This window comes from Embiotoca jacksoni, unplaced genomic scaffold (assembly GCF_022577435.1).
Source record: "Embiotoca jacksoni isolate LCO1_2020_lvr unplaced genomic scaffold, fEmbJac1.0.p SCAF_26, whole genome shotgun sequence".
NCBI lineage: Eukaryota > Metazoa > Chordata > Actinopteri > Embiotocidae > Embiotoca > Embiotoca jacksoni.
In genome coordinates, this window is record NW_027185377.1 from 1,594,490 (window position 1) to 1,604,526 (window position 10,037).

At 50.0% G+C, this 10,037-nt stretch overlaps 2 protein-coding genes across 2 annotated transcripts; one reads left to right on the forward strand and one right to left on the reverse strand.

Moving 5' to 3' along the window:
* Window positions 1-176: 176 nt before the first annotated feature.
* Window positions 177-5,805, reverse strand: ush1gb (Usher syndrome 1Gb (autosomal recessive)). Its single transcript, XM_069159991.1, has 3 exons — window positions 5,476-5,805; window positions 2,008-2,440; window positions 177-1,587 (listed from the first exon to the last, which is right to left on the reverse strand). The coding sequence occupies exons 1-3, from the start codon at window positions 5,637-5,639 to the stop codon at window positions 772-774; spliced, it is 1,413 nt and encodes a 470-aa protein (XP_069016092.1). The 5' UTR covers window positions 5,640-5,805; the 3' UTR covers window positions 177-771.
* A 1,014-nt stretch (window positions 5,806-6,819) lies between these two features.
* LOC138204629 (proton channel OTOP3-like) lies at window positions 6,820-10,029 on the forward strand. The gene is made up of 8 exons (XM_069159990.1): window positions 6,820-7,184; window positions 7,265-7,401; window positions 7,946-8,004; window positions 8,088-8,242; window positions 8,328-9,010; window positions 9,083-9,232; window positions 9,311-9,535; window positions 9,918-10,029. The coding sequence occupies exons 1-7, from the start codon at window positions 6,830-6,832 to the stop codon at window positions 9,479-9,481; spliced, it is 1,710 nt and encodes a 569-aa protein (XP_069016091.1). The 5' UTR covers window positions 6,820-6,829; the 3' UTR covers window positions 9,482-9,535; window positions 9,918-10,029.
* The last annotated feature ends 8 nt before the right edge of the window (window positions 10,030-10,037 follow it).

The following is a 10,037-nucleotide window of genomic DNA, read 5'->3' on the forward strand; positions in this document are numbered from 1 at the left end:
CCGCTCCGGAGCAACCCGAGATAGCACCGTTATCTCACGCACAACACTCGTGCAACATTTGTTTTCACTGTTGCGACAGTGTTTGCAGAGCGGCAGTCGGTCCGAGGCGACTCACATCCATCACAGACACGCCGTGTAAGAAAACTGTACAACCGAGACGGGAATTCACCGATGCACGAATCATTCAAGGATGTGGTAATTAACCCAGAATGCAAAAATATAAAACGTTTACTACCGGAGGGAATAATAACACCACATGGAACAAGCATCATTATGAATAACCTCTGGACTGGTAGTTTGTTCTCTAAATACAAAAAAAAAAAAAAAAAAAAAAAACGTGATATATGACGTGTGTAATGCTACGAACACGGCTTGTAGCTGTAAACCTCATGTTGTTCTGTCGACTCGCCACCAGATGGTGCTGTTCAGTCGGTACAAATAAAACCGCTCAGTGGAGTCCAGTGTTTTCAGTATTATTATTCCTCCTTATTAAAAGTGGATAATAATATTGTGCTCACGTTTTCACAGTTTCACGTGTCATTATTACGCTTCTGAATACATTTTATTACCAATTTCTTTTTACTTTTTCTCAGTTCAGAGCTGCAAAAAATCATCAGTCTATGAAATACTGATAAATTCATAAATTGTATTTGTGGTTAATATCAACAAAGACTCTGATTCGTGTCCTCTCAACCTTGTCTTGTCTGTCAACCCCGATGAACGTCACCCGACGCTGACGCCGGCAACAACAGAAGAAAAACATGCTGAGTCTCAGAGCTCGGTGTCCTCGATGGCCTCCGGTTCATCCAGAGTGTCCACACGTCTCTTGCAGGCGTCCAGCAGTTTCTTCCTGGGTCCTAGCGGGATGTGGATGCTGGTGAGGTCCCGGTCCGAGCAGAGCAGCAGCGCCTCCAGGTCAATCTTCTCCCTCCTGAAGAGGGTCATGAACTCGCCGAGGCTCTGGGAGGCCAGGAAGGTCTCCAGCGGGCCGCTCTCCGGCTCAAAGTCCTCGTCCGGCCCGACGTCGGCGTCCTGCCACGGCAGGTTCCTCTCCTGCAGGCTGAGGCCGCTGCCGATGCTGTCCTCGTCGAAGCTGGGCGAGCGTCGAGGCAGGCGTCCTCGCAGGCGGACGTTCGGCGCCCGGCCGACGGGTTCGCTGCCCGCGACGCTCCCTTCGTCCCGCGGCCCGACGCCGAACACGCCGCCGCTCACGTAGTTCCTCCTGAACACCATGGTGCCGAGCCCGGGGCGGGTGAACAGCGAGTCGCGCCCCGAGTCGGCGCTGATCTCGGAGTACGCGGCCTCGTGGAGGCCCGGGTCGCTCATGGCACGGGAGACGGCGTCGTCCTCGTCCTCGTCCTCGTCGCGGGAGAACATGTCGCGGATGTTGAGCCGCGAGCGCTCCCTGGGGTCGGCGTACGTCCCCTGTTTCAGGAACATGACGTCGTTGCCGAGCTGCAGGCCGGACAGCGAGCGCACGCTCTTCCTCCCGTCCTCGTAGATCTTGAACGTCCCGTCGACCTGCTTCTTCTTCTCCAGCTTCTTCTGGATCTTGGCTTTGCCCTTGGCGGTCGAATGCAGGGTCGCCTGAGAAGGAAACATCCGTTACTGAAAATCACCAACGTTCCTTTGATTATGAATTATTAGTTCAGGTGTTCAACGGAGTCAAAGTCGCTTCTGTTCCACGACACGATTTCTTTCTTACGACCGCGTCTAACTTTCGCCAGAATATCTCGACTTCAGCCGAACGGTTTCAGGCTTCGTTCAGACTGCAGGCGAACTGGGTTTGTTTCTCGGATTCTGTTTGTCCAGACGTCACCAAACCCATCCGCGTGGGTTGCTGGTGGTAACCGTAGCAACACGGGCAGGCGATGCAGATTCCCGACAAAGCAAAGTCCCTGCGGGCCTGAAATAACCTCCAACAGGTCATATTTAGAGCGAATGACCAACGCGATCTGTAATCTTTGATCCTCTAACATCGTCCATGTTAACATAAAGATCACCCACCTGCGAGTATGGCATGTTGGAGGTGACGGTGTTGAACTTGCTGCTGGCGTAGCTGGAGAAGCTGATGGCGTCCAGGTTGTCCGGCGCCGCCGACTCCTTGGTGAACCTCCTCTCCATGCGCTCTCGGTGTTTCCTCTGCAGCTTGGCGCACTCCTTGATGCGGCGCTCGGCGGCGCGGAACGCCCGGTCCTTCAGTTTGCCCACCAGCTTGGGGTTGAGGGCGATCTGCTTGGCGGCGATGGAGTCCAGGTAGCGGACGCAGTCCATGTGGCTCTTGGCGGCGGCCATGTCCAGCGGCGTGTGGTAGTCGTTGTCCAGGCACCACACGTTGGCGCCGAAGGCCACCAGGAAGGACAGGCAGGCGTGGTGGCCGTTGGCGGCCACCAGGTGGAGCGGCGTGTTCCCCCAGATGTCACACCTGTCCGGGTCGCCTCTGGAGACAGAAGACCGGACGCCATGTTGAATTTAAACACTCCGTTTTATCTTAAAGGTTCCCTCTTCCTGTTCCCCCTCCTCTTCCTGCTCCCCCTCCTCTTCCTGTTCCCCCTCCTCTTCCTGTTTCTCCTCCTCTTCCTGTTCCCCCTCCTCTTCCTGTTTCTCCTCCTCTTCCTGTTTCCCCTCCTCTTCCTATTTCCCCCTCCTCTTCCTGTTCCCCCTCCTCTTCCTGTTTCTCCTCCTCTTCCTGTTTCTCCTCCTCTTCCTGTTCCCCCTCCTCTTCCTGTTCCCCCTCCTCTTCCTGTTTCTCCTCCTCTTCCTGTTTCTCCTCCTCTTCCTGTTCCCCCTCCTCTTCCTGTTTCTCCTCCTCTTCCTGTTCCCCCTCCTCTTCCTGTTCCCCCTCCTCTTCCTGTTTCTCCTCCTCTTCCTGTTCCCCCTCCTCTTCCTGTTTCTCCTCCTCTTCCTGTTTACCCTCCTCTTCCTGTTTACCCTCCTCTTCCTGTTTACCCTCCTCTTCCTGTTTACCCTCCTCTTCCTGTTCCCCCTCCTCTTCCTGTTTCTCCTCCTCTTCCTGTTTCTCCTCCTCTTCCTGTTTACCCTCCTCTTCCTGTTCCCCCTCCTCTTCCTGTTTCTCCTCCTCTTCCTGTTCCCCCTCCTCTTCCTGTTCCCCCTCCTCTTCCTGTTTCTCCTCCTCTTCCTGTTTCCCCTCCTCTTCCTGTTTCTCCTCCTCTTCCTGTTCCCCCTCCTCTTCCTGTTCCCCCTCCTCTTCCTGTTTCTCCTCCTCTTCCTGTTTCTCCTCCTCTTCCTGTTTCTCCTCCTCTTCCTGTTCCCCCTCCTCTTCCTGTTTCTCCTCCTCTTCCTGTTCCCCCTCCTCTTCCTGTTTCTCCTCCTCTTCCTGTTTCTCCTCCTCTTCCTGTTTACCCTCCTCTTCCTGTTCCCCCTCCTCTTCCTGTTCCCCCTCCTCTTCCTGTTTCTCCTCCTCTTCCTGTTTCCCCTCCTCTTCCTGTTTCTCCTCCTCTTCCTGTTCCCCCTCCTCTTCCTGTTCCCCCTCCTCTTCCTGTTTACCCTCCTCTTCCTGTTCCCCCTCCTCTTCCTGTTTCCCCTCCTCTTCCTGTTTCTCCTCTTCTTCCTGTTCCCCCTCCTCTTCCTGTTTACCCTCCTCTTCCTGTTCCCCCTCCTCTTCCTGTTCCCCCTCCTCTTCCTGTTTCTCCTCCTCTTCCTGTTCCCCCTCCTCTTCCTGTTCCCCCTCCTCTTCCTGTTTCTCCTCCTCTTCCTGTTTACCCTCCTCTTCCTGTTCCCCCTCCTCTTCCTGTTTCCCCTCCTCTAACTATTTCCCCCTCCTCTTCCTATTTCCCCCTCCTCTTCCTGTTCCCCCTCCTCTTCCTGTTTCTCCTCCTCTTCCTGTTCCCCCTCCTCTTCCTGTTTCTCCTCCTCTTCCTGTTTCTCCTCCTCTTCCTGTTTACCCTCCTCCCACGTGGCCGGGCCTCCATCAATAATTCAACAGCTGCAGGTAAAACATGTCAGCGGTGACTTTGCATAATTTACCCTCCACACCCGGAGTGTTTTTTTTCGGGCCCAGCGACAGCGTCTCCACACGGCCGCGGGGTCACGACCTCCATCAGCCCGTAAACAGCTCAGATCATTTTGATCATTTTTAGTTTCAGTTCTTCTATTACTGGTTGTGTCAAAACAATAATTCAATTTAAAGTTTGGTTTTCGCTTAGAAAATGAAAAATTATATTTACATCTTTATTTTTTTTATTTTTTATTTTATTTCACTTTATTAATCCCCGAGGGGAAATTTCTTTGCTACAGCAAACTTTAAAGTTTGGTCTCAAAAAGCACCTTTTATTGTGTTATTTTAAAAGGCTAAAATATGCATGTAAATCTGCACTCTATCAACCACCGTAACAATTTGTAGAAATAGTTAACTTTTTCTTTTTTTTACCACAAAGTGAACTGATGTTGCCAGTTTGTCATTTGGTGTTTTCGGTTTTTTTTGGGTGTAAATTTAAAGTTCGAAATCATCATGAACAAGAAATACAAAGAATCAGTGAAGCTTGTGTTTTGTTTTTAATGATCTCTTCCTGGGACGCCTGCTCAGCGCCCGTCGCTCCATCACCGTGACCTTTTCAGCGTCTGCCGCCCTCCGCTTCACCTCACGCCTCATAAACCAGCTGTTAATCTGCTGCGGTAAAACGTCACCGACCCGGCTGCTTAAAACCAAAAAACAAAAGTCCCCTCTGATACTTTACCTCCAAACTTATCTCACCTGAAGATAGACTTACTCCTGACTCCCGTGCGATTATCCCGGTTTCTCTCCAGGCGAGCAGATCGTATCGTGAGCGGTTTATTGAAGCTTGAATCAGATTTAGAGTATTAAAGGAGCTCTGCTGTGTAATGGATCAGCTGCTCCGGAGAGATTAAATATACCAGTTATCACACATCAGCACACACGCTTTCATGGAGGGTACTCGCGTGCAGCTGACCTTTCTCTGTAATGAGGCTGTTTGGATGTGGAGGCCTCCGTCCGCCTCCGTCCGCCTCCGTCTCCTCCGTCTCCTCCCGCAGCACTGATTAGATGAGTGATGGAGGCGGGAGCACTTTTATTTCTGGTTTCAGCTTTAACATTTTTGTTTTTTTTTGTTTTGTGAAGATGTTGTTGTCTTTGGTGAGAAGATTCTGATGTTTGTAAAGTCATATTCCCCAAAAAGTGACTGGTTTTTTTTAACAAATATATATGTATATATATATATATATATATATATATATACATATATATATATATATATATATATATATAGAAAGAAAGAAATAAAAAAAATATTATTTGAGTCTACTTCCACTTGCAGTATTGTCAGAATAATAAAATAAAAATAAAAGCTTTGCCCCAGAAGAGGCTCAATCTTCTCCCAGTAAAAAGAAAAGTGAAATTATTTTACTGTTTTAAAGAAACCTGCTGATTAAAAGCTTCCTGTTGTTGTTTTCAGTGAACCTTCCGGTCCCGGTCCCGGTCCCGGTCTCTGGACTCACCCTCTGCCCACGATGAGCCGGAGCGCCTCCAGGTTGCCGTGGTAAGCGGCCCATAAGGTCGGTGTCATCCCGTCCTCGTCCGGTGCGTTCAGCTCCTTCCGTGTGGCCTCCTTCAGCACGTCCAGGTAGCCGTCCCGGGCCGCCCGGTGGTACCGGTCGTTCATGGCGGCACCTCGGGCTCACTCTGAGTTCGGTTCCATGGAGGGACCGGACGGGTCTGCCCGGTTTTTGTTGAGGCGACGTTCAGTCCGGGACGCGGCGGGTCCGGACGGCCTGCAGCGGCGCGGAGCGGCGGAGGGGCTGGTTGCTAGGAGACGGACACGAGGCGTGCTGGTTGTCAGGCAGGGGCGGGACCGTGATGACGTCAGGGGCCGTCCCCCTTCATGAACAGCCACTTTATTAGGAACACCTGTGCAGTCCTAATTTACATTTAATAGGCTAATTCTACATCATTTCTTGTGACTTTTTATCTGGTAAATTTAACTTAGTAATTCATATTTTTAACACATCATTTTACCACTTTTTTTATGTTTGACATTTCATCTCGTACTTAGAAACTCAAAATGAGGACTCTTTATTTCAGTTTTCATGTATTTTAAATTTTTTAAATCAATTTGCCTCTATTCTCATAATGTGGACAATTATCTTATAACTTTGACTTAAACAGGTGAAATATTTCTAAAGAAAGGTACAATTTTACCATTTTTTTTGTCTTATCATTTTTTATCTAATGTATTTGAGTTTTTGTTTTATTTTTGACATTTCATCTAATATTTTTTAAATTAGATCTAATTTTTTTTTTTTTTATGATCCTTTCTAATATGTTAGCTCATATTTTTGTCTGTAGGTAATTATCAAACCGATGACAGTGACACTAAATATCAGGCAGAGCGGTGATGGGAGCGAGGCTCCGTTTATTAGTCGCTTCTTGGTGTTGCCGGCTCACAAACGGGACACTTTCCTGGCAGAGAGCCCGGCTGGAAAACCTTTCAACTCTTTCAAAGTAAATTAATGTCAGCAACTTCAACAGAAACTCACCTGCAGAACGACAAAGACTTTTTGAAGCACTTTGTTGAAGTGGCTCGGCGGGTTATGAAAAAGGTCCGAGAGAAAAGTAAACATGCTGCCTTTCCTGAAGGAGGTGCGTTACCACACCTGAAGGAGGGTGGGAACGGTTACCACACCTGGAGGAGGGTGGGAACGGTTACCTCACCTGAAGGAGGGTGGGAACCTGGATCAGAGGCTCATAGGGACGTTTTCAGATTCATGCTTTTACAGGATTTCAGCCAAAAGGAGAGAAAACTTAGAGACTGAAAGTAAAAGACCAAAAAAAAAGCACCAGGTGACACTGAATATGAAACCAGATCCTGAAGTCTCCTCCTCCTCCGGTTCTGCAGATCCCTCCAGCGATGAACCCGTTAGGGTCCATCAGGTCCAGGACCTGGAGCTGGACCCGGCGCCGGTGTGGGTTCCCGGTTCGAGGTGTCTGATCTCCGGCCTGCTGGGTCTGAACGTGTTCCTGCTGGGAGCCGCGCTGACGGCCGGCCGGGCCCTGAACCCAGACGGCCTCCGGGACCCCCAGGTGGTCCTGCTGCTGCTGCTGATAGGGGTCAGCCTGGTCTGGATGCTCTGGTACCTGCTGTGGGCCCGGAACCGGCCCGGCATCTGCCCGCACAAGGACCACCACGCCGGGGGAACCCCCGCCATCTGTACGCCGCCGTGAGGTCTTTAAAAACAGACGGTTTCACAGCATGTTCTTTATTCTAACATCTTCCTCCTGCCGTCGCAGCGCTGCTCGTGCTGTTCGCCGCCTTCAGCCTGCTGCTGCTCGTCTGCCGGGTCGGATACCTGATGAGCGTGAGGGAGTGCCGGCCGGCCGCCTCGCTGGTGTCTCCGTTCATGGAGGCTCTTTTTCTCGCTCTGCAGGTAACGACGCTTATTTTCTATTTTTTTATAAACTGGAGGCTTTTTTTTTCCCTGTTTTTGAACGGATGAGATGGATAAATACATTCATCTTTAAAATATATACATCTAAATGCTTAAATTAAAGGTGCTGAACCACAAATCATATGAACTTCATTTGAATCAAAGGCTGCAGTTTGAGAAAGTGGCCTCAAATCTTGCAGGTATTTCTCTGTAACATTTAATATCATCGACCAAATAAGTTTGTTAAAAACAACATTTATTTATTTCCAAAGAGTCATTATGAAGTCTAATCTTCCCAAATTTAAAAAGATGTGAAAATGAATGCCTCCAATTTGTGTAACATTACTGAACACTTACACGAAATCAATAAGGCTGTTAGTTAATAATGAGACCAATATTAAAGCTTTAAGGGATTTACAAGACGCATTGAGAGTTTTTATTTAAAAAAATATGCAGCACTTTAAATTCTTGCAGTTTGTAAATATTTTTTTACTGTTTCATGTGTCTTTAGTGAATAACTGTTTTTTTGGTTTTTCTCTTGCAGACATATTTATTGTGGCATCACTCCAAAGACTGCGTTCACAGACACAAGATCATCACCAGGTCGTTAGGTTTTGGTCATATTTATTCATATTTGCATGCCGTGGTGATATTGGTTTATTTACGGCCCCCTGTACGGAGTGCAGGTCCGGGCTGATGCTGCTGCTCTCCTGTGACCTGCTGCTGTGGCTGAACGGCGTGACGGACGACTCCATCCACGAGGAGATCGAGTTAGAAAAAGAAGGCTGGCTGCAGTTCGGCAACACGAACTCATCCGAAGCCGCCAGCTCGGATTTAACAGGTAGTTTTACTTCTTTTCTTTCCTATCCGGCGGCTGTGTGTTTGGGCTCGTCGTCCGAGTTACGTTCCCGATCATCCGCCTGCAGGGAACTCCAGCTGGTGTCGGTGCCGCTCCCGACCGGCCTGCCTCTCCTTCAGGAAAGGCTTCGAGATCCTCCATCCCTTCCAGCTGGAGTTCTACCTGATGGCCGGCTGCCTGATCTACGTGATGTGGAAGAACGTGGGCCGCAGGACGAGCCCGGACCACCCCGCCCCTCGGAGGCCGACCCTGCGTGCGGCGCTCCTCGGCGGGGTCCCGGTCGGCCTGGCGACGGGCTCCCTGGCTCTGGTCTCGGGAGTGACCTCCTTCGTCCTCTACCACGTCTGGGTGAGGCGGCGGCAGCTTCGCCTCGCCGCCTTCCTCCTGTTCTACAGCTACCACGCCGCCGTCCTGCCCGTCATGTCTCTGTGCTCGCTGGCCGGGCTGCTGGTCTACAGGATGGAGAGGAGGGCTCACGACGGGGGTCGCGACCCCACCCGGGGCCTGGACGCGCTCCTCCTGCTGGCGGCGGCTCTCGGCCAGCTCGCCCTGTCCTACTGCTCCCTGGTGGCGGCCCCGGCCGCGGGGACCCGCGGGCCCCCGGAGGACCTGGACCTGTCCTACGCCCTCCTCAGCCTGCTGGAGCTCATCCTCCAGAACATCTTCATCATCGAGGGCCTCCACCGGCACCCCAACCTCCTCGCCAAGAAGAAGAAGAAGCAGGAGAAGCAGACGGCCGGCGTCTTTAAGGTACCTGCGTTTTTATTTAGAGCGTCGTGTGAACAAGAAAACTTTTTATTTACGACATGATCCGTCTCACAGCTGAAGAGAAAGGTCGGCGATCCAGTACCAGAGGAGACGACCGCTAACACATCAGCGCCCCCTGCTGTCCAGGAGCATGATGGGAAAAAACCCTGGACCAAAAGAGTCACACGAGAACTCTGCGCTTTCCTCATCCTCTCCAACATCGTGGTAAAGTTGTGTGTTCTTGAAACACTTTCTTTTCCTCTTCACGTATGTAAACACATGAATGTTCCTCTCCTGCTGCAGCTGTGGGTGATTCCTGCGTTCGGCGTCCACCCGCAGTTCGAGAACGGTTTGGGGAAACGCTTCTTCGGCTTCAGCGTCTGGTTCGTCCTGGTGAACGTGGGTCAGCCGCTCGCCGTCTTCTACAGGATGCACTCGGTGGCGGCGCTGATGGAGCTGCTCATCACCGCGTGACCCGGGGACGGACGAGCAGCCGGCCAGACCACAACCCGTTTCTCTTGGCTCCAGGTAATTTGATTAATTACATATTTGCTAAGATTTAAATGCGACCTTAAAGCTTTTGATTTATTTAATTTTTTTTACTGACTTGTTAGGGAGTGAAGTGGACAGAAATATGGACTTTCTTTCAGACTAAGAAAAGACCTTCTGTTGGATCGAACACTATAAAATGAGACCAGCAGATGATGCTAAAGTTGCTGTTTTTACTCCCGAGTTAGTTTTTAATTTTATGCAATAATGTGCTTGCAGGTCTATGAATTAAATCCATATAAAATGTGTAAAGGGTTGAGAATGTAAAATGCAGATGATGCTCATGTAAAAATACAACAACAAAAAAAAGACCTGATTTATGTTTTATATTATTTTTCACATCCTCTTTTTTACTTTTTAGTGCCTAAAATCTTTGCTGATCCTCTTCAGCACGTCAACGACCACATGGAGTATCTACATGTCCCACACAGTTCTCTCTCTTTTCATGTAAACCTGCTCAAATTAAATCATTCTTTGGCAC

What these genes read in the sequence shown, in the direction of transcription:
- ush1gb (XM_069159991.1), bottom strand. Translation starts at nt 5,639, where the DNA reads ATGAACGACCGGTACCACCGGGCGGCCCGGGACGGCTACCTGGACGTG. An exon ending in CGGCTCATCGTGGGCAGAGG is followed by an intron (nt 2,441 to 5,475) that starts GTGAGTCCAGAG and finishes TTCTGTCTCCAG; the next exon opens with AGGCGACCCGGACAGGTGTG. An exon ending in CCAACATGCCATACTCGCAG is followed by an intron (nt 1,588 to 2,007) that starts GTGGGTGATCTT and finishes TTTCCTTCTCAG; the next exon opens with GCGACCCTGCATTCGACCGC.
- LOC138204629 (XM_069159990.1), top strand. Translation starts at nt 6,830, where the DNA reads ATGAAACCAGATCCTGAAGTCTCCTCCTCCTCCGGTTCTGCAGATCCC. An exon ending in AGACACAAGATCATCACCAG is followed by an intron (nt 8,005 to 8,087) that starts GTCGTTAGGTTT and finishes TACGGAGTGCAG; the next exon opens with GTCCGGGCTGATGCTGCTGC. An exon ending in AGACGGCCGGCGTCTTTAAG is followed by an intron (nt 9,011 to 9,082) that starts GTACCTGCGTTT and finishes TCCGTCTCACAG; the next exon opens with CTGAAGAGAAAGGTCGGCGA.